The 24,475-nt window shown below is 41.7% G+C and overlaps 1 protein-coding gene across 8 annotated transcripts in view; it reads right to left on the bottom strand.

The window, feature by feature from the left end:
* The window catches only part of BACH2 (BTB domain and CNC homolog 2), a 265,247-nt gene that overhangs the window by 17,916 nt on the left and 222,856 nt on the right, over positions 1-24,475 (bottom strand). For all 8 annotated transcript variants that reach the window (XM_030555959.1, XM_030555956.1, XM_030555953.1 and 5 more), the window contains one exon: positions 3,036-4,580. In XM_030555959.1, the coding sequence (XP_030411819.1) occupies positions 3,036-4,580 (1,545 nt within the window). The remainder of the gene's footprint in view (positions 1-3,035; positions 4,581-24,475) is intronic.

Below are 24,475 nucleotides of genomic sequence, written 5' to 3' on the forward strand. Positions count from 1 at the left end.
TCAGTCCCTGGGAAAATCATGGAGCAGGTCATCAAGGAATCCATTCTGAAGCACTTGGAGGAGAGGAAGGTGATCAGGAACAGTCAACATGCCTGACCAACCTGATTGCCTTCTATGATGAGATAACTGGCTCTGTGGATATGGGAAAAGCGGTGGATGTGATATACCTTGACGTTAGCAAAGACTTTTGATCCGGTCTCCCACAGTATTCTTGCCAGCAAGTTAAAGAAGTATGGATTGGACGAATGGACAATAAGGTGGAGAGAAAGCTGACTAGATTGTTGGGCTCAACGGGTAGTGATCAATGGCTCAATGTCTAGTTGGCAGCTGGTATCAAGCAGAGTGCCCCAGGGGTCGGTTTTGTTCAACATCTTCATTAATGATCTGGATGATAGGATGGACTGCACCTTCATCAAGTTTGTGGATGACACTAAGCTGGGGGGAGAGGTAGATACACTGGATGGTAGGGATAGGGTCCAGAGTAACCTAGACAAATTGGAGGAATGGGTCAAAAGAAATCTGATGAGGTTCAACAAGGACAAGTGCAGAGTCCTACACTTAAGGATGGAAGAATCCCATGCACTGCTACAGGCTGGGGACGACTGGCTACGCAGTAGTTCTGCAGAAAAGGACCTGGGGATTACAGTGGATGAAAATCTGGATATGAGTCAATAGTGTGCCCTTGTTGCCAAGAAGGCTAACAGCATATTGGGCTGCATTAGTAGGAGCACTGCCAGCAGATCCAGGGGAATGATTATTCCTCTCTATTCGGCACTGGTGAGGCCACACATGGAGTACTGTGTCTTGTTTTGGGTCCCTACAGAAAGGATGTGGACAAATTGGAGAGACTCCAGTGGAGGGCAACAAAAATGAACAGGGGGCTGGGGCACGTGACTTATGAGGAGAAGTTGAGGGAAATAGGCTTATTTAGTTTGCAGAAGAGAAGAGTGAGGGGGGATTTGATAGCAGCATTCAACTACCTGAAAGGGGGTTTCAAAGAGGATGGAGCTCGGCTGTTCTCAGTGGTGGCAGGTGACAGAACAGGAAGCAATGGTCTCAAGTTGCAGTGGGGGAGGTCTAGGTTGGATATTAGGAAACACTATTCACCTAGGTAACCCGTTCCGGTGGTGAAGCACTGGAACGGGTTACCTAGGCAGGTGGTGAAATCTCCATATTTAGAGGTTTTTAAGGTTCGGCTTGATAAAGCCCTGGCTGGGATGATTTAGTTGGGGTTCATCCTACTTTGAGCAGGGGGTTGGACTAGATGACTTCCTGAGGTCCTTTCCAACCCTGATATTATATGAACCACACCTCAGGAAGAAGGCAGGAATAACAATACATAGCAGCAACTGGTTGAAGTTTTGAAAAAGTAAACGACTTTCTACAAGTGGGGCTTAAAATAAAATAATGGGTTTTTGTGTGTCCCTCCCTTTCTCCTTTCACCTTTATAGGCCTGACTCCAGTCAGTTCTATCTTAGGTTCTCACAACATATGCTAACCCAGGCAATGAACTTACCTACTTTCCACGCTAGAGCAGCAGCTCTCAAGGCAACATTTTATTGTTCTGACCCAGGACACAAGATATGCAGTTCCCTACAGAAATTACTCAAGTACACTCAACCTCAATTCCCTACTGGAATTCTGTACAAACACCCATTCTCTTTTCAGCTCTCAAGCTATACTGCACCTTCATTCTGCCAAGCTCATACATTTACACTGAAACACTCACTCCTAGTTAGTGAGGTGCCACCACAGCATTTATACCTGGCCTTTTTGCCTTTGTAAATGACCCTATTTCTCTCTCACTGATGGAAGAACATTTGTCAGTGCTGCATGGAAACTCACAGCTTCTTTCTCGGTCCCATACACTTTCCTTGCTTCTCTCAATTGTTCCTGTAAATTCACGGATAACAATCCTCGATGTTTTATGTAACTGTCTGCTAGAGTTCTTCAGTAATGAGGAAAGTGTGGTCCTAGGCAGGAAGTACAATCCAAATAATCAATTTGATGAGAGGCAAAGCCCACTGGTTGCAAATAAAGACAACACGCAGGGAGGCTGCACTGTTAGAGCAGTGGTGGGCAACTGTGGCCTGCGGGGCATGAGACATTTTGCTGACATTGACCATCTGCAGGCACTGCCCCCCGCAACTCCCAGTGGCCGCAGTTCGCCATTTCCAAGCAATGGGAGCTGTGGGAAGGGCGGCCAGGACATCCCTGTGGACCCGCTGCTTCCAACAGCTCCCATTGGCCGGCAGTGGCAAATTGTGACCACTGGGAACTGCAGGGGGCCATGCCTGCGGACAGTCAACGTTAGCAAAAGGTCTCGTGGCCCACAATTAGATAACCCTGATGGGCTGCATGCAGCTCACAAGGCGCAGGTTGCCCACCACTGGTTTAGAGGATAAGCCATGAGACTGGGAGGAAGCAAACGTGGGTTCTATTCCCAGCTCTGTCACTGATCAGCTGTGTGACTTTAGGTTAGTTATTTCACCTCTTTGTTGCACTGTTTCCCCTCCCACCCTTAGTCTGTCTCATACAGATTGCAAGTGATTTGGAGCAGGGACTCTGTTTATACAGTGCCCTGTTTACCTTTACAAGGCCATAATCTTGGGCCCTGTAAGTGCTACCATAATATTACACTCTATAAACCAAGCTGGAGGAAACAGTACAGTTTAAGAGTGAAAATATACTTTAATTCCTTACCATAGATGTATTTTTGGCTAGGTGCGAGAAGGAAAAAGAGAGGTGGCAGCATTTCTATGAACATAAATTTACTCTCATCATTCAGCTGCTTGCTGCTGCTTGTTTAATATTAAAATTTCTGTACGTGCCAAGTCTCTAGGAGCTCAGCACAGCTATTCATGATCTCTCCTCTGTTAACCATGCAGATTCAGCTGATGAGGAGATGAATACATACCCTCTGCCTCTGTAAATTAGAAAGTGCTGGGCAAATGCGAAAAGTTGTTTCAGAGAATTAAGGACTGATTCAATGGGTCACAATGACTGTTATATGTGTACTTATCTTAATTCCCTACCTCATGTCCTCTGTCTTGCACAGGACATGATTCACTGTCTGCTTCTGAGAACGACCCAGACTCATCACTGGAGTTTGTTCCATAGGATGGCTCACATTTAATCTGGGGTCTGACTTGGTTGTACATTCCATCTCCCATCATGCCTGGCTCCTGATGTTCAGGGGCCAGGAATCGAGCTCCTTGGGAACAGGGGGAAGATGAAAACTCACACAGAGGGAGGCTACAGGGAGAACCAACACTGCCATCCTCTGCATATGAGTAGGAGGAACATGAGCTAGAGGTCCTGGTTCTGGTTTCCAGAGGAGGAGAGCGAGGGCAAACTTTAATTGGCACCGGGCAGCTGGTGTTAGGTCGCATCCTTCCTGGCAAGTGATCAGCTGTCAGTCCACTGTGGGAATAGGTCTGTGAACTAGGAAGGGATTGGCTGCCTCCAGCCCACAGACCCTTTGGCACAGTCTCAGTGAGGTCTTTGTCCAAGCTGCTCACACCAGAATATGAATGCACTGAAGTGTTTACTTGGTCACAAGCATTTGAAGAGAATATAACACTCCTCCTGTCCAGTTCACCTTCCTGTTTACAGAGTGCTTCAAAACCAGGCCCTCTGAGTGGCGATCCCATTGTGAAGTTGGAAGTATCCTTCTGAATGGCATGGGACTGTCCATAATTCCCTGTGAAAGGGCTGTAGTCAGTTTTCTGGTCACCCTGAGTTGTCCCTTTGTCAAAAGGGCATGCTGGACTCCTGGCAAAGTGCTGTTGGGAAGTACTGGGGAAGCCAACCAAATCTACGCTTTTTGTTCTGTTGAAGAAAGACCTTAAGCAGGAAGGAGAGGACACACTTTTAGACCTGTCAATACAGGTGGGACTTGGCTGTTTCCTGTCCATTTCAACATCCCCTTCTTTATCCCTAATGTCAGGTTCATCTCCAGACAGGCAAAGCGTGATGCTTTCTTCATCGTTTTCCTCATTCTGAGGCTCGCTTTTTATCTGCCCCACAGCAAGTCCTGATTTGAGGCCATTTCCAGAACTCTCTTCGCTGAATGTGCTTGCAAAACCTGAGGTACTGATGTGTGATGTGTTGTGGACATTCTTGGTACAAGCAAGCTGGTATTTCTTGTATCTTGGGTACCGTGTTACTGCATCTTTGTCCAAACTGTCCTTGCTATCTCTCAGCATGTCAGAGTCAGGCAGCATCCCTTCTTCCTTGTCTGCTCCAGAACTAGTGGATTCAAAGTTAAAGGGTTCCTGATACATTCTTTCCCTTGGGCAGGATATCTTTGAAGTCTCTGATTCCATAGTTTCCTCCTCTTCTCCATCAGAGTTCTCTTCATCGTGCATTCTCTGGCAGGTGGTATCCTTTTTGCACAGGAACAGGCCATCTTCATTGTTCAGCAGCTGAGTCTGAAGGAAGCTGAAGCAGGAGTCCTCCAGGTTGTGCATGCGCAGGAATTCAGCACAATGGATGACCTCCTGGATGTTTTCTCTGCTGAGTAACAGCTTAGCAGTGTAGGCAAACTGTAACAATGGACCAAATCCTCTGATAGTGACCTGCAAAAAACAACAACAGGGAAATTGACATCATTACCATCAGTATAGCTATTGTCCCAAGTCTTTCAAGTGTAGTTAGATAACCTGACAGCTCTAATGTCCATAAATAAATACTGTAAAGTACCAGTTAATCTTTTATCAGGTCAGCCATTATTCTACTTCCAATAATTAATGCTGTCTGCTCTGTGCTGCTTTTATAGCTCGTATTACAGGCTGAACTAAACATTACTTAGACTGAGTGACTTAAAGAGCTATGAACAGGGCATTTAAAAGATGTAAAAATATACATTAGCATACACATTGTTAATCTGTCAATGAATGAATTCATAGTTCTCTGTTAACATGATGCATTGCAACAAGAAGATACAAATGAAAGTATGATTCTTCTAACCCTGGTGCATTTAATTTGAACAATGTTTTGGGAGGCAAACATGTATGCTATGTATTATATTTAAATGTTATATGAAAATTCAGATAAGAACTTTTCCCCCAAGGCAACCAGGCTAACGTTTCCTCAAATCTATGCTAGCCACCATTTATCTAGTTGCTATTTCACAAATAATGGATGATTTTGAATTTGTACTGCACATGGGTCTCCCCAATCAGAGGAACTGCATTATTTCTGGTTTCAGTGAATATGAATTACAGCATGCAGGGAACAGGTTCACATTCATATTCAAATGCTATAAGTCACACAGAGCCCTAGTCTGGCACATAATTCTATTCTGTTTTTCTTTGGGAATGAATTATAGTTATTTCCTGGATCATATTATATATAAGGAATACATACCTTCACATGTGTACATGCACACTTCCTCCCCGCCCCTAGATATGTTGTAGTGATATCCATACACAGAGCCATGTGATAAATTGCATATATCATGCACTTTTGACTACTGTATCCCACCTGCATCCTGCCCATTAATCCATTGCAATCGACTCCAACTAAAGGTTTTTCCCATCTGTCCTCCCCCACAAGTTTTTCTGGACTGAAGCGCAGCACAAGCACTACTCGTTCCCAGAGCACCAAGAGGTTTAAGATGTGATATGTCCTGACTAATCCAGGACTACAAATGGAAGCATTCTAATGGAAAAGGGAAATTTCTAGCCTTTTCTGGCCCCCATCCTTTGTATTCGTGTCAAATTTTCACTGATAGACCAGTACAAAGCTGTTGCTCACAATCAAGGAACAAGATTTCTAAGACAGAAAGGACTGTCCAGTGGTTAAGGCACTAAGATGGGATTCAAAAAAACAGCGTTAAACTCCTTGCAGCACCCAAGTCTTTCTGTATGACACTGGGCAGATCACTTAGCCTCTCTGTACCTGAGGTCCCCATTTGTAAAATAGGAAAGCTGGTTCCTATCACACAGGGGTGTTGTGAAGATAAATACATTAAAGATCATGAGGCACTCCAATATGATGATAGCAGGGGACAGATAAGTACCCTAAGATAGGCAGATGGCTTTCCAATGAGTTACACGGCTTTACCCGTGCAACATTCTGATAAATCAGATTTTAAATCTGAAAAGTTAGGATAGTAATCACAGATATGTAGGGCTGGAAGGGACTTTGAGAGATTATCTAGTCACCTGAGCTGAGGCAGAACCAAGTAAACCTAGATCATCCCTGACAGGTGTTTATCTAACCTCTTCTTAAAAACCTCCAATGACAGGGATTCCACAACCTCCTTTAGTAACCTGTTCCAGTGTGTAACTATCCTTATGTTCGAAAGTTTTTCCCTAACATCGAACTTAAATCTCCCTTGCTGCAGATTAAGCCCCTTTCTTCTTGTCCGACCTTCAGTGGACATGGAGAACAGTTGATCACCATCTTCTTTGTAACAGCCCTTAATATAACCAAAGACTTACTGCAGGGTTCTCAAACAAGGGTCGCTGCTTGTGTAGAGAAAGCCCCTGGCGGGCCGGGCTGGTATGTTTACCCGCCCCGTCCGTGGGTCCGGCTGATTGCAGCTCCCACTGGCTGTGGATCACTGCCCTGGGCCAATGGGAGCTGCTGGTGCAGCGATCCACAGCCAGCGGGAGCCACGATCGGCTGGACCCGCCGACGGGGCAGGTAAACACACCAGCCCGGCCCGCCAGGGGTTTTCTCTACACAAGCGGAAACCCCTGTTTGAGAAACCCTGACTTACTGGGTCCTCTCTCAGTCTTCTTTTCTCAAGACTAAACATGACCAGCTTTTTTTTAAAACTTTTCCTCACAGGTCAGGTTTTCTAAACCTTTCATCATTTCTGTTGCTCTCCTTTGGACTCTCTCCAATTTGTCCACATCTTTCCTAAAGTGTGGCATGCAAAATTGGACACAGTACTCCAGCTGAGGCCTGTTAATACATCCCAGAATATTATTAGCCTTTTTCACAATTGCATCATATTGCTGACTTGTTTCAATTTATATGGTCCCCTGATGCCCCCAGATCCTTTTCAATGGCACTACCACAAAGGCAGTTATTCTCCATTTTGTAGTTATACATTTGAATTTGCCTTTCTAAGTGAAGTACTTTGCACTTGTCTTTATTATATTAATCTTATTGAATTCAGACCAATTCTCCAATTTGTCAAGATCCTTTCAAATTCTAATCCTGTCTTCCAAAAGCGCTTGCAACCCTTCCCAGCTTCCACAAACGTTATGAGAATACTCTCCATTACTGAAGTCATTAATAAAATATTGACTAGTACTGGACCCAGGATAGACCCCAGCGGAACCCAATTTGACTGCAAACTACTGATAACTACTTTTTGAGTCAAGTATCAGAGGGGTAGCCGTGTTAGTCTGGATCTGTAAAAGCAGCAAAGAATCCTGTGGCACCTTATAGACTAACAGAGGTTTTGGAGCATGAGCTTTCGTAGATGAATACCTTCGTCAGATGCATGCATCTGACGAAGTAGGTATTCATCTACGAAAGCTCATGCTCCAAAACCTCTGTTAGTCTATAAGGTGCCACAGGATTCTTTGCTGCTTTTACTTTTTGAGTAAGATCTTTCAACCAGTTGTGCACTTACTTTAATTCATCTAGACCACATTTCCCTAGTTTGCTTATAAGAATGTCATGTGTGGCTGTGTCAAAAGCCTTACTAAAATCAAGATGTATCATGTCTATTGCTTCCCCCCATGGGAATAATTATGTATGTTTGGAATAGACTCACTCATAATGCTAAAACCATGAGTGAGTCATGCAGGTCATTCCAAAGAAGTGCTTATAAATCCTTTGCCACACAACACCATCAGGTACTTTGTATGGGCCACATATTTTTGAGAAAAAATGAGAGAGAAAATTTTTAAAAGAAACTGTTGTATAGCCAGGCTCTCAAGAGCTCTACCATGGAGCCTTGGAAGGAGAGGAAAACAACAATCTTTTCAGACACTTCTTAAAATCGTCCTCAATAGATTTTCTATACACAACAGTACTGCAATAAATGCTATTTTAGAAAACTTCTAACTTGACTGCTTGTATCTTACACAATTCTTGCAACAAAGCCTATACATTCCCCTTTTACAATAAGCCTCTAGTGGAAAATTGCCTAGATTTAGGAGTTGGCTATTGAACTGATCTTTGCTCTGTCAGTGTTACATTTTTTTTCTGTTAGACTGTCAGTTCACTGAAAGTGTATCTGCATTTTATCTACACTCAGTTTGATTAGCAAAATTGCTTGGAAACTTTAAACATAAGAACAGATATACAGGGTCAGACCAAAGGTCCATCTAGTCCAGTATCCTGTTTTCCAACAGTGGACAATGGCAGGTGCTCCAGAGAGAATGAACAGAACAGGCAATCACCAAGTGATCACCATCCCATTGCCCACTCCCACCCTCGGCAAACAGAGGCTAGGGATGCCATCCCTGCCCATCCTGACTAATAGCCATTGATGGACCTATCCTCCCTGAATTTATCTAGTTCTTTTTTGAACCCTGCTATAGTCTTGGCCTTCACAACTGGTACAGAGTTCCACCAGTTGACTGTGCGTTGTGGGAAGAAATAATTTCCTTTGTTTGTTTTAAACCTGCTGCCTATTAATTTCATTTGGGGACCCCTAGTTCTTGTGTTATGAGAAGGAGTAAATAATACTTCCTTATTTACTTTCTCCACACCAGTCATGATTTTATAGATCTCAGTCATATCCCCCCTTAGCCATTTCTTTTCCAAGCTGAAAAGTCCCAGTCTTATTACTCTCTCCTCTTAAGGAAACTGTTCCATACTCTTAATCATTTTTGTTGCCCTTTTCTGTTCCCTTTCCAATTCCAATACATCTTTTTTGAGATGGGTGACCACATCTGCATGCAATATTCAAGATGTGGGCGTACCATGGATTTACAGAGAGGTAATATATTCTTTTATTATCTATCCCTGTCTTAATAATTCCCAACATTCTGTTTGCTTTTTTGACTGCTGCTGTACATTTAGTGGACGTTTTCAGAGAACTATCCACAATGGCTTCAAGATCTCTTTCTTGATGGGTAGCAGCTAATTTAGAACCCATCATTTTATATGCACAATTGGGATTATGTTTTCCAATGTGCATTACTTTGCATTTATCCACATTGAATTTCATCTGCCATTTTGTTGCCCAGTCACCCAGTTTTATGAGATCCCTTTGTAGCTCTTTGCAGTCTGCTTTGGACTTAACTATCTTGAGTAATTTTGCATCATCTGCAAATTTTGCCACCTCACTGTTTACCCCTTTTTCCAAATCATTTATGAATATGTTAAACAGTACCTGTCCCAGTACTGAGCCGTGGGGGACACCACTATTTACCTCTCTCTATTCTGAATACTGACCATTTATTCCCACTCTTTGTTTCCTATCTTTTAATCAGTTACCGAACCACGAGAGAACCTTCCCTCTTATTCCATGACAGCTTACTTAGCTTAAGAGCCTTTGGTGAGGGACCTTGTCAAAGGCTTTCTGAAAAATCTAAGTACACTATATCCACTGGATTCCCCTTGTCCATATGCTTGTTGACACCCTCAAAGAATTCTAGTAGATTGGTGAAACATGATTTCCCTTTACAAAAAACATGTTGACTCTTCCCAACAAATTATGTTCACCTATGTGTCTGACAGTTATGTTCTTTACTATATTTTCCACAAATTTGCCTTGTACTGAAGTTAGCATTACTGGCTTGTAATTGCTGGTATAACCTCTGGAGCCTTTTTTAAAAATTGGCATGACATTAGCTATCCTCCAGTCATCTGGTACAGAAGGTGATTTAAATGTGCCACTTGGAAGCCAATTTTTTCTTGATAAGATCTTCAATACATGGGTTTTTGTATCACTGCATAGCTTGTAAAAATCAGCTACAACATGCGACTGTAAGAGCAGTAGATTATAATGTATTTGAGATCAGAAGAGACTCCGTGGAATAAAAAGGTTCTCATGGTAGTTATCTAACATAACCACTAGTGGGAAATGACTGCAAAACAAATTGAAGCACTCAATGGCTCTGTCTACTATGTTTTCACCTGTGCTGTTTGCTATACAGTAGATAGTCTAAAGAACCTTGTAACTGACTTGAAACATTCCACAAGAAAGCTATCTTCCAGGCTGACTTGGTCTTTCACTCCTAAAAACCCTAGATGATAAATACAGTATTCAGGACATCTGTTTTATGCCAGCATCTGTTTTTATGCCAGAATGTCAGCAGCAGAGTTCTTGCCACACTAAAGAGGAAATATGGAAGACACTTGGCTGTATGAGAACTTTGGCTTTCATTTAAATGAAATGAAGATGTGTAGAAAAAACTTTGAATGAAGGGCAGATGAGACGGTCAGGCAAAAATTTTGTAACTATCACTGTCCTAATTCATTTACAGACACACAGAAGTAAAGTTACCGTTAGTGCACCAGAACGATCAAACTTTCAGCTCCAATAGACACCCTCAGGGAGGAGTCTCTGAAATGTTTCAATTCAGAGCAAATGTTTTAAACTATATAAGACAATAACTTTGATAATAAATGCATGCAAACACTTGCTGGTAAGTGTTAAAACTAGCAGAATCTCAGTAGCCTGAAGCTGTCCAAATAATGATTTGGCCGCTATTGTGGGTCCACCCTTTTACTGCTGTTGGAACTGCTTATATTTAATTCACTGTGACAAGAAAGCAGATATTCAGGCACTGGAGTATGGTTATACATATTGCACATTTTGAAAAGGAAGATTTAAAAGCTGCATATATTACAGCTACCCACGTACTTCCATATCTATGGATTGGGTTTTTACAGCAGGAATGGTCCTTTTAAAAGATCACACTAAAGATATGTCACAGTACAACAATTTGTGAATCCAAGATCACATGTTTTACTAATGGGATGGGGTTTATTAACCCAAAATAATGCTCCCCATTTATATTTTAGAGAAACATTGGGTAGATGGACACAATGCTACTCACAGACCACCACTACAACCAAACTTTATTTTGTATATTGCAAATAAGATGTCCAATTCCAGGATCTATTTGCTGCCAAATTTAAGAGGTGTTTTCAATAAAAATAAGCGTTCAACAAAACAGCTGTTTGTGGGAACATGTATGGAGCATCCTCTCCAAACTGATATGCCAGGCCACTACACCACTAGCCTCTCATCGTACACAGCTCTTCTGACTAGCCACTTCTACCAAATTAACCACAACCATTGCTAGACAGTGTAGTTAAAAGTTTGTGTGTACAAAACCCCAACCTAGGAAACAAACAATGTGTGTGTGCCGACTCCCTGACTGTACGCTGCCTCCCTTTCTTTTACCCTTCATCCCTTTGCTATCTTTTTTATTGTAAGCTGGGCTTTGTCCTCATATATATATTTGAAATGTGCCTAGCACACTGTGGACTCTACCACAACCTAAGTAATGAAGAACTTTGTTTTTCCTGTGTAACCCCCTGGTCTGTGGGCATTAAATATCTCACTCTGTGCCCCAGCCACATTGGATACCAGACTGTCACAGCCCCACCCCCAGAAACTGGCTCTTTGGCTCAAGTTACTCCCGTTTTTAGCTCAGGAGGTCCCTAGTTCAGCTCCTGTGTTGGCCATCATGGCAGCTGTCATGCTTGCTCCCAATGACTGAAATTGAAAGTGGAACTCTAAGTCAATTTTGTCTTATGGAGCAACATGAGGCTAGTGATGGAATGGAGGAATGTGATGCTGCTCATCAGGAGCACTCTTGAAACTGTGTATAGTGGGGAGACGATTATTAAGAGATTCTGAGATTATAAAGCTGTAAGGGTCCACTGTGATCATCTAGTCTTACCTTCTGCATAACACAGGCCACAGGACCTTCACTAAATTAATTCCTGTCTGAACTACAGCATATCTTTTAGAAATAGATTGGCAAATTAGCATTAGAAAATACTACATTTATTGACAAGACCATAAATTTATAGACTTGCAGAAACTAAGGATGCAAAACCCATTTAGATTACCTTTGTTACCCAGAGACCAATGAGTGTTTTGTGCTATCTACTTTTAATTGGCTTAAGTGACAGGACTTCCACTACTTCCTTTGGGAGACTGTTACTAGAACCTACTTAAAACTTCAATGCTAGGAAATTTTGCTTCCCTTATTTTCAATCACACAATTTTTTGTTTTATCTCCTTGGAATACTCTAAACAGTTCCTCTCCCTCCTGGGCATTTAGACTTTTCAAATACTTGCAGAATTACCATATTCCCTACCTCCCACTTGTCCTTACTTGGTATTAAATCCTCAATAAACCCCAAACTAGATAATCTAGGGGAAATATTTGGAAAATAATGGTACTCTTGGACATTTGGGGGCGAGAATGGGAAGCAGATTAGGCCTGAGCTGGCAATGCAAAAATGTTAGCAAAAAAGACCAACCCCATTGTGGTCGCAAACGCAAAGGGATGGAGGTATCGTTCTTGCATAGAAATGTCCAGAACTGTTTGCAGTATTCTAGGAGTAGGAAGATTGTAGCCAATCTCTAAATGTATTCGTGACATTTCACTGGAAATGCTCTGTAGCGTTCAGACCAGTTCAGTACTAGCAAAATGTCAATAAATGGGAGCTGAATTCAAAGAAGAATGAGATAAGTGATTAAGGGGTTGGGAGAGACTGACATGAGGAAATAGTGAAAGAACTAAATATGTAAAAATTGGCTAAGTGATAGCTAAAGTGGAATGAGATTCCATATACAGTAGTCTGAAGGGTGTAAATGCTGAGGAGAGAGAGGAATTTTTTAAGATATTAAAAGGAGGTACTGCTGGGTGCAAATGGGATAAAACCGAAAAAGGGAAAATTTAGGCACAATTTTTATACTCAACCTAGTCATTAATTGTTTTAAGAGTGTGGAATGGGTTCCCAAGCAAAGTGATGAATGCCTTCTTGCTTGAAACTTGACAAAACAGTGAAGAATATATTGCAGAGAAAAAAAAATCTTGTCCTGGCAGGGATGGACTAGATGATTTGGTGAGTCTTTTCCAGCTCTAATTTCTAGAACTGTGTGAGTGACATCATTCATAACTTATCAGAGAATAACCAAAAGCAGCTGATTCATTAGTAAAAATACCTTGGGTGTTTAAAAGAATAATTCTTTAAAAACCGGCAAGAGGCATTAACTTGCTCCACTGGATGCAAAAAGTTCTGAGGAGTGTTAGCCACATAACTCTCATTGGTCAGAACTTTGCAATGCTTTGAGAACTCAGGGATAGGTATAAGAACAGCTGAAGGGCTTCATTCTGAAAGCACTTACGTAGACAATTAACTTTACACTCTTATGTAGAAAGCTAAGCATGCACGTAAAGTACTTGCAGGACCACAGTTTAAGTTTATAAAATTCAGAATTTGTAATCTAAGTGTATCACAAAAGTCTCTAAAAACAGGACAACTAGTTTCCCATCATCGCTATCTCCAAAAAGTGATTTAACTAATTTAAACCATTTTTTGCGAGGCAGGGGAAAAAGAAAATGTAGATCAAGGCTGACACTTTGAATGTCAAATTCCAAACTTAACTATTAATTAAAAATACTGAGTAATAAATATATAGGAAGAGGTGTGTGTGTGTGTGTGTGTGTTTGCTTTAAAGTGAAATCAGAAACCATCTGTTCATTATTTTATTGCTATATGGTGGTGGTTGATAATATACACACACTGATTTAGAGGCATGTGTAAAGACTTTAATCAACTTCAGGGTTGAAGACTGTTTCCTAAATCCTCAGTCTTATTAGTCAAATTAGTAACTATCTCCTAGGCCAATAAGTTCCTAAAGTACAACTTATATAATCAAGCACACCCTAAAAATAGAAGATCAGATTAGTGACAGTTAACTGTTCCTATTTTTTTCCACAGCCCGAAGGAGGTCTCAGGGATTAAACAACACCTCTAATCTTATTTGCTATAATTAACATGCACTTTATTCTTTTTCTTTTGCAGGCAATGTGTGGGTACAGCATGTGCATTATTTTCAGAGTGTAATTTAATAACTAAGATCAGTAACAAGGATGTTATTTCATTAAGAGTTAAGTAACTTTCTGATTATTTACTTAGTTATTTTTACTTGGAATGGGGTTTCCTGGCAGATTCTGTTTTTTTCCCAACCTGGAGTTTTTTGTTTGCTTGGTTTTAAATCTTTTCAGACAGTTTGTCAAACATCCTACTATATTTGCACAAGCAAACACTCAGTTGCATGTGCAAAATAGACAGATGCAGATTTTCATGATTTGCATATACAAAGGCCTATCAGCATGCATAAGATTGATATGTGCAAGATTAGACGTTGCTTTTCAAACTGCAATCTTTTACGATAATACAGCAATGCACAGCAGGCAGGAAAAGAGATCCAAAGATGAAGACGAATAGGATACAGAGAAAATACAATACTTATTTTTTAAGTCAGAGACAAATATGCCAACCTTATATTGACTTTTTTGGCTTAATTCTGTGATTTAAGTATCCTCCAATCCCTAAAGCTTAAAAAATGATAGCCCTGCAATCACAACAGTGCACATTTCCCCTGTCTGATCATTATCAAGTGGCCATTGGGTTAGATCCATTAATCTAATTTCATTTCATATAAGGAAGCAACAATCACTCTTTAAAATCCAGTTTGGTCCAGAAGCAGGGAGGCTACATGAATCTATATCTGGGCTTTTAAATATAACATTAAAAGCAGTTCCCCTGCTGGTACAGAAGTAATGAAAGCTCTAAGCAAGGCCTGCAGTTTTGCTTGAAAAATGTCTTTTGTGCTCAGCGTATTTTTAGCTTGAGTTTTACTTTCTACCCACTCAGGCTGGTGATCACAAAACTTCGATACAAGATTGATCTGATGTCAAATTGATACCCTGACATCTTTTTGAAATTAAATCAAAAGTGTGAGTGACAGCATCACAATGAAAACATCTCCGCATCCACGCATTTTAATGAAAGGGAGGAACCCAGACCATAAAGTTCTTTTCTCCAAAATGCTGATTTATCTTTTTTAGTGAAAATAAAAACTAAAAAAGCAGCCCAGTCACCTGCACAGCAGCCAGGCTAAGAGATGTGACAGAGCAGCTTCTCTTTGAAATACATTCACTTCAAATGCCTCTTAAAAGGTCAGGCTACAGTGCTTCAAGAAGTGCCTTAACTCTCTTTGTAGTTTTACTTTTACTTAGGAGGGCAAAAGGGAGCACTTTTATGGCATCCAATTTTGCTTTTACTATAGAAGTTTTAAGTATAGCAGCCCCTTTTGCAAGCTCCAGCCTCTGATCAGGAAGGAGAGAGATCTACTACAGCCTTTGATTACCTGTGCAGTAGTATTTATAAATTGGAGAAGGAAAAAAAATCTATTTCTGTTTTCTTCATCTCCTTGACATAATGAACATGTAGTGGACCAATATTTCAGACAGGCACACACTCATTAGCAGATCACTGGCGGTTCAAATGCTAGTTTGCAAAGTTATCTAGTATCCAAGCACAAATTCCAGCTGCTCATGCTTACTGAGTATGGGGTATTTAAAAAACCTCATTAAAAATAAAACCTGATTGGCCAGTCTGAACACAGGCTTTTTGATCCTGCATTTTGATCTTCACCGGTGGAACCTGGCAGCTGGTCAGCTGAATTCAACTGGACCGGTTGTGGGTTGAGATTTCAGGACTGGAGCCACAGCTTTAAGCAGTCAAGGTCTGAAAACTTGTTATAACGGAGGTCTCTGGAGTCTGGGTATTTGTTTTATGCAAACGAGGATTGCAATTTTCAGGAGTCAAAACTAACATTTAGTGTTTTTAAAGATTTATTCCTGTCAAGTGAAACAAACACCTTATTTATGGTTTATAAGGATCTTGCCAAAAATGAAAGCAAATGAAAGGTTTCAGCAATAGGACTGAAATTAATATCCAAAGGTGGAAGGATGGTCATGGGGATGAAGCCAAGCCTGAAAGTGAGGAGATTTAGGTTCTGGCTCAGAGACAGACTCCCTGTGCGACACTAGGGTTGATAACATTCTCATCGCACAAAACCGAACACCCCTGCCCCGCCACCTCCCTCCTGTCCCAGTCTGGTGATTGGGGTGTTGGAGGGGGTGAGGGCTCTGGTTGGAGGTGCGGGCTGTGGGGTGGGGCCAGAACTGAAGGGTTCAGATTGTGTGTGTGGGGGTCTCAGGGCTGGAATGTGAGGGCTCTGGGGTGGGGCTGGGAATGAGGGATTTGGGGTGCAGGAGGGGACTCCGGACTGGGGCTGAGAGGTTCAGAGTGTGGAAGGGGGCTTAGGGCTGGGCAGGGGGTTGGGGTGCAGGAGGGGGTCAGGGAGGAGGTGCAGGCTTCAGGAGGCAGTTTGGGTGCAGGAGGGGGGCTCAGGGCTGGGGCAGGCGGTTAGGGTGTAGGAGCGGGCATGGGGTATGGGCTGCAGGAGAGAGTTTGGGTACAGGAGGGGGTTCCGAGCTGTGGCACGGGGTTCGAGCTCCTCAGGCGGCTCCTGTAAGCAGCAATATGTCCCTCTAGCTCCTAGGCACAGGGGCAGCCTGGTGGCTCAGTGCGCTGCTTCTGCCTGCAGGTGCCGCCCCCACAGCTCCCATTGGCCATGGTTCCTGGCCAATAGGAGCTGTGGAGCTGACGCTTGGGGTGGGAGCAGCACACGGAACCTTCCTGCCCACCCCTGTGCCTAGGGGGCACACGAACACGCTGGCTGCTTCTGGGAGCTGCGCGCAGCCACTGCATGCAGGGGCCCTGTCTTAGCCCTGCTGTGCTGCCAACTAGATCTTTAGCCGCCCAGTCAACGGTGCTGACCGGAGCTACCAGGATCCCTTTTCAACCAGGCATTTCAGCCGAAAACTCGACACCGGGCAACTTTATGAGACACTGCCTAAATCTCAGCCATTCTGTCCCTCAGTTTCATGGCATGTAAAATAGAGATAATAATATTTCCCTACCTTACAGGGAGATAGAGACTTAATTCTTTAAATGTTTGTAAAACACAGAGATCCCCAGATGGCAGGTGCTTCACTAGCACAGATTACTAGAATGATAAGAAGGAAAGGCTGACTCACCTAAAACACCTTTCCCCAAGGACAAAAAAAATGTGTAAACTACGTACATTGCTTTGTGAAAACTGTCGTTACTGGCAGCAGGACACATGGCTCAGAAATGATTGCCAAGTGCTGAGATGGCATAAATAATAAATTAATCAATGCTTACATTATTGGTCATGTCAGATTTCAATAGCCTGACATACATGTTAGAGTGCAAAAGTTAAGACATACATATGCTTAGGTCCCTCTAAATCAAGTTTACTGCCATAGCAATGTGTACCTTTGAAGTATTTTTAAACATGTTGGTCCTGAATACTTTGCTGCTTACAATTTTCAGTTTAGGAAATCTCATCTTTAAAAAAAAATATGGGAACACTACTGAATTGGAAAATCTGGTGCTTTTCTGTGCACTCAGAACCATGAAAATGAAAAACCATAAACTTTACCTTAGTTTAATAAAAATTAAAAGATGCTGCATAACAGGTGTAATAATGATGCCTGAGATCTGAGAAAACATTCATTCTGCACTCAGAGAAATTAGGCTCAGCTCCATTGAGCTAGACCAACTTGCACCAGTTGAGGATCTGACTCAATGTATTTCCCTCTTAATGTTAGGTGACTAGAGTATAATAATTGAAAGATACAGAGGGTTCATAAAGAAAAATCAGGAGAATACCTGTGTAGAAGAATGGCTGAAGAAATTGAAGTGTAAAGTTGTATGGATTGTTACAGTCCTTACAAATCAAGGGTGGAGATGATGCAAAGAGAAAATTAGTCACAAGGATGTTACAGACCATCTGATTCAAAACACTTATTTTTCAATACAATATTTGCCTTAACAGACATGGAATGGAGCAATACAGAAAGACAAAGGACAACTTGGTCAGCAGGCGCATGCAGCATTCCATCCTTGGATGCACATACCGAATTCACATTGAAATCAGCGGGAGACACACATGCACCCATGAAGAGAAAGAGTTTAATGCAAGAATGTCAGGACTAAAATAGAAACTCAAATTCAGATTAAAGACAAACAAGCCACATTTTGAAAGGGGTACATTAAGCAATGTGTCGGACACAGTAGATCAAATAAAATGGGATGAGAAATAGGAGGAGAACAGTCCTAAAGAGGGAGGAAATTAAGTGGTCACAAAATAAAGATTATAGGTGAAAGTGTGTAAAAGACTTGTTTGCGAGCACGACATGTTCAAAGGCCTCCTGGGAGGAAAAACAAAAGCAGCTTTGGACATTTAAAATATCTAGGATGAAAAGGGAACATGCAAAAGCTGTCAGGTTACACTAGCAAGCAGAATCAAAATAGGAAAAGTAAAGAGACGCAGAAAAAACTTGGCAGTTCTGAGTGATTACTAGGAGAGCTGATTTGGAGGACTGAGTTTTTGGAAGCAGCAAGTAAGGAAACACACAAGGAAAAACTAACAATGCACCACAAATGATACTTTCTCTGTCTCTCTCTTTTTGCAAGTGGAGTTAAGTTTCAATTATTTATGTGCATTCTTCATAGTGTCCTGATAAATACACTAATATATTTTGTAAATATAACAGAATTTTCACAACAAGAAATCTCACTACACCATCTGCTATTACATTTTGCTGAGTGCAGGCATAGGGAAGCCATGTATATTTTCGCATGTGCCTTAGTGAAATGCTAATTAGCAAAGTTATACTATAAGAAGCAAACTGAGAAGGAAAGAGACAATAGGGCTACTAAGGGATAACACTACAAATAAAAAAAAAAAAAAGGACAGATGAAAATGGTGTTGCTAAAGGATTCTTTCATATGGTGTGTCTTGGGCAAATTTCTAACCTGGCGGAGCTCATCCCTCTCCAGGCAGTGTGGGACCGGGGACAGAATAGGTCCCCTGCTCCTCCTGCATGTTGTAAGAGGTGACTAAAAAGGGGCTGAGCAAGTCAACGATGTCCATACCGGACTGATCACAGCCCGGGTTAATAATGACCGTGCCATCCGTCTCCCACCAGGGCAGATGCGACAAGTATATTACTGGTGTAACCCCAACAAAGAGGATCCGTGGAAGAGACATCATCACCATAGCCACATGAAATGTGAGGCCATTGAGACAAATAGGGAGGTTGAAAGAACTCACGTACAAAATGGAACAATATACCTGGCACCTCCCAGGAATCTCTGAGGTCAGATGGAAGAACTTTGGAGAGGTACTAACAGAAGAAGGCCATGTACTTACTCTATTACAGTGGAGAGGACAAACGTGAACACGTAGGATTTCTTGTGCATAAAGATATCAAGAATTCAGTATTAGGATGCCGCCCAATGTCCAGTAGGCTTATTTCCATCTGTCTAAAGGCAGTACCCTTTAATATCACAGTGGTACAAGTCTACACCCCTACAACAGACTACAATGATGAGCAAATTGAAGATTTTTACAATCAGCTCCAAGACATCATTGATAAGGTACACAAGAAAGATATCCTAATTGAACAAGGAGATTGGAATGCTAAAGTGGGTACTGACGCACAGGCAGATTGGTGAGATTATTGCGGCCCTTTCTGTAATGCGGTAACCAATGAGAGAGGATTGAGACTTTTGGAGTTTGCGAACTATAACAATCTGGTTCTTGCAAATCCATTAGAAGAACATAAAGCATCCAGATGATCAACATGGAATGCACCTAATAGTCTACATCACAGCCAGATTGACTACATAATTGTGCAAAACCGATTTCATTCTGGGATTAACAGAGCTAAAACAAGGAGTTTCCCTGGTGCTAATATTGGAAGTGATCACAATCTTGTGATGCTAAATTTTTGGCTATGGCTAAGGAAAATCGTCAGGTCAAAGTTCACCAGAATCAAGTTTGACTTAGAAAGACTCAGAGATCGAAACATTGCAGAGTCATTCCAAGCTATGATCGGTGGAAAACTTGCCCCGCTGCTTGCTCTAGAGGAAGACGAGAAATGATGACCAACCGTTTCAGTGCTGTAATGAATGAGGCAGCAACGGACATCCTTGGGAAACATTGTAAGAAGGCAAAATCATGGGTCACAAATGAAATACTATGAACATGTGACACTAGAAGAGAACTTAAGTAGACAAGAACAGCACCAAGGGAACTAATACATACAGAGTATTGGCAAGAAATGAATGAAGGTGGCCAAGGAGATATGGATTGAAAAGCAATGCTCTAAAACTGAAGAGTGTATCAATAATAAAAATAGCAAACAAGCCTTCCAGGTTGTAAAAGATCTGACGAAGGAAAGATGGACCAAAGATAACGCAATTCAGGACAAAGAAGGGAACAGTCTTACAGAAGAAAGGGACATCCTTAATAGGTGGACAAACTACTGCTCTGATCTATACAACCACCAGACCAATGGAGATCCTAGTGTCTTAGACAGCCCAGATTCAACAGAGGAGGATGACTTTCCAATACTGCGTGAAGAAATGGAGACAGTTGTGAAATCACTCAAGAACGGAAAGGCTACAGGTATTGACAACATCCCAGCCGAACAGATGAAATTTGGAGGAGAAATAGTAACAGATGTACTCACCAAGATCTGCAAGACCGGTGAGTGGCCCTCCACATGGACAGTCACTAATTATCACTCTGCCAAAAAAAGGCAACCTGCAATTGTGTAAAAATTACCAGACCATAAGTTTAATTAGCCATCCTAGCAAAGTGATGTTGAAAGTCATATTGAACAGATTGAAGTCACAAGCAGAGAATATCATCGCTGAAGAACAGGCTGGCTTTCATGTTGGAAGAAGTACCACAGAACTGATTTTCAACCTTTGTGTTCTATGTGAGAAATACTTATAACACCAGCAGGACATCTACAACATAATAGTAATAGGATGAAATTTAACAGTGAAAAGTGCAAGGTCATGCATTTAGGGATTAATAACAAGAATTTTAGTTATAAATTGGGGACACATCAGCTGAAAGTAACAGAGGAGGAGAAGGACCTCGGAGTATTGGTTGATCACAGGATAACTATGAGCCGTCAATGTGATATGGACGTTAAAAAAGCTAATGCGGTTTTAGGATGCATCAGGCGAGGTATTTCCAGCAAAGATAAGGAGGTGTTAGTTCCGTTATACAAGGCACTGGTGAGACTTCATCTGGAATACTGTGTGCAGTTCTGGTTTCCCATGTTTAAGAAGGATGAATTCAAACTGGAACAGATTCAGAGATGGGTTACTAGGATGATCCAAGGAATGGAAAACCTGTCTTATGAAAGGAGACTCAAAGAGCTTGGCTTGTTTAGTGTAACCAAAAGAAGGTTGAGGGGGGATATGATTGGTCTTTATAAATATATCAGAGGGATAAATATTAGGGAGGGAGAGGAATTATTTAAGCTTAGTACCAATATGGACACAAGAACAAATGGATATAAATTGGACACTAGGAAGTTTAGACTTGAAATTAGATGAAGGTTTCTAAATATTAGAGGAGTGAAGTTCTGGAACAGACTTCCAAGAGAAGTAGTGGGGGCAAAAGACATAGGGTGGCCAGTTTTCAACTGGAAAGTCTGGTAGAAAAGGGGACCTAACAGTGTTCGGTCAGATTTACGGATGGACACCCAAAGTCCAGTTACCGCGGATGGAGGAGGGGGGAGGCTTTGGGTCATCACGCATGCCAGCCCCTAATAAGCCAGGGTCACCTCCTACCTATGCTGGGCATCTGCAGCTCCCAGACCTGGCTCTGCAGGCGAGTCCCTCCCAACCTGGTTGGGGTGGGGGGCTCAGGAGGAGGGAAGAGAGGGGAAAAAGCAGCAAGTGGCAGGGGCAGGGGGAAAGACGAGCAAACAGTGGTGGGGCCATGAGGCAGAGGTGAAGCAGGGCGCCAGAGGCATGGCCCTCAGGGGCAAGGCCTTGGGGAAAAAGGTGAGGTTGGTCGGCTGGGCCTCGGGAGTGAAGAGGTGGGGTAGGGGAGTTCTGGCACTCCTGCTGAAGTGTCTGTTTCTTAAATATTACAAAGTTGGCAACTCTAGTGCATAGTAAGTGTAAGATGCTACCAAATCAGAATAGAAGCATTTGGTACTCACTGTGCACATGTGTAAATGACAAAGTATATGATGCAAAATAGTGGAGAATCGAGGAGAAAGTTTCTTTAAGTCTTTCCATCTTTCCTCCAGGCCTTCAGTACCAGCAACGGACATATGGTATAATAATAAGCAATGATGTACATTGTTTCATTAAGGTTCTAAAATGATCTATAGAGAAAGTGAAATATATAGAAAATTCTAACTGGAATATGACCCCCTGTAATGCTGTTGTAATTCTTTCTTGTCCTGTGTGGGTTCAAGACAGACATTTAATACTATTTTGACTGTGAGTGTACGTGAAAGAGAGGGATAGCGTACACACATATGCGCGCACACACACACACAATGACATCTGAGATGTGTGCGCACGCGTATATGAAAAAGAGAGAGAATAACATGAGAGAGAGAGAAACTCCCATCTGTTCTGAAAGGATTGTGTTCTCCTTGGATTTCTATTACCATCTTATTATTGCTAAATTAGAGTGCATCTAAAAGGCTACGGTTCTGGCAGTCAATATCATTATTGCTCAGCTTATTAACAGAATAACTAAACTCAGAGACACTAGTAAGAAAATATTCACTACAATTATCGCTGTCTGATAAAATAATGAACAGTAAAAAGTGTCATTCTGCTGTCTCATCTACAAGTGTGCATTTACTGCTGTGTACAATGAAAAACAGTTTCTTTGCACACTGAATCATCCTAAAATTTGTTTTTTTTTTAAAAGATATTTTGAGTTAGTACCTTTCAACTCATAAGATGAGACCGTTCATCTGCTGAATTCAATGTGCTCCATTTCCTTTCCTATCACATAAAATGCCATTAATTCCCAGCAGAACTCAACAGAAAATCATGCACATAACATACAGTTTTCTATATCTAACTTCTATACTCTACTAACCACCACCAGTGGAGAAATATCAGCTAAAGATACCTATAGGAAAGCAGAATGTATAGAATATTATTTTGCTCTCAGAGACCAAAGGGGAGTTAGATATCACCTTTTGTCCATCTGCCATTTTCTCACTGGCTCCAAGCAAGGGAAATGGTCAAAATGGAGCAAAGCCAGTAAACTGCTTCTAAGATGATTGTCCTTTCTTTACCCTTTTCCTTCAGCTGAAGCCTGTTCTCTTTGCACGCTCATTTTTCTTGACGCTTCCGCACCGCACTGTTAGCTTCTGAATGATATACTCAAGCAGTGTCTTTCCCTGACAGTGTTAGGAATCTCAGTTTGGGTTTTATTAACATAATTTATCATTTCACTACAAATATCAAAGATTTTTTTAAAATATTTAGTGGGAGAGCAGGAGAGTGACTGAAGGACTAACACACACAGTGTTGCCAAGCAGCCACACAGTGTTATTATTCTGATATTAGTCTATAATATGTTAACTTGTATAACTCCTTACCCAGCGCTCTGATGATACTGTCTCTCAAAAAAGGTGCTAAGATGTTTTCTTTTCCTAAAGATACCCTTTTGGGTTTAATTTGGAAAGCAATAGCACATTCATTATTGGAGCTGTCAAAATTATGAAAATAAGCTATCTGGGTCCGAGACTATATATTACAGAGCAGTAATTATGTTAAATCTTGAGTCTAGTCATCATTATCATTATCCCGATTAAAGAGACACTGCACCCCTTCAAGTCTAACCAAACAGATTAACATCTACATATTCTCAATTAAAGGACATCTTTCCACAAAAGGACTGAATAAAAACACTGTTTATTCAGGTTCTCAGACAGTGCCTACCATGGTAGTATCTGAGGAGAGGGACGGAGTAGAAGCGCCTCTGAAGTCAATGGGGACTACTCAGAGCAGTAAGCTCTTTACTCCGTAGCATCTGCAAGACCAAGCCCTTTGTTTCAATAGAGGCAGGTGACATCTGAGAAGAAAGTGGTAAAACTGACATGTGCCTCCAGAGGTCTTTGCAGAAATATTGGCTATTTCAGATAGTATCGGTGCAATCTGATTTTCAGTAGCCATGTTGTAAGTTTAAGTAAAAGCTTGGCTGTTTTATGTAAGTTTCTGGATGAGAGGACAAGATTGGCCTCAGGGTGCAAAAGTCTGCCAGGCACTCAGGGAAGGGCCACATCTCAGGCAGCTCTGAAGAAAGGAGGAAAGATCAGATGGAGATAGCAGGGTGGGAGGAGGGGAGAAGAGCAGGAGTTGGATGAGACAAAGAAACAGAGCAAGAAGCAGCAGCTGGTGAGAGAGAAGAGGGAGGAAGGGATTGTCTAAGACACATTCTCCTTCCTTCTGTGCTACAAAACCCTAGCAAAATAAATAGATGCCCACTACATCAGCTCCTCTTTACACATTTTTCTTCTATAGCGGTGTGTCTGTCTTCTCTCTCCCCTTCACCTTTGTTCCTTCACTCCCTCCT

Source organism: Gopherus evgoodei, chromosome 3 (genome assembly GCF_007399415.2).
Source record: "Gopherus evgoodei ecotype Sinaloan lineage chromosome 3, rGopEvg1_v1.p, whole genome shotgun sequence".
NCBI classification, from domain to species: domain Eukaryota; kingdom Metazoa; phylum Chordata; order Testudines; family Testudinidae; genus Gopherus; species Gopherus evgoodei.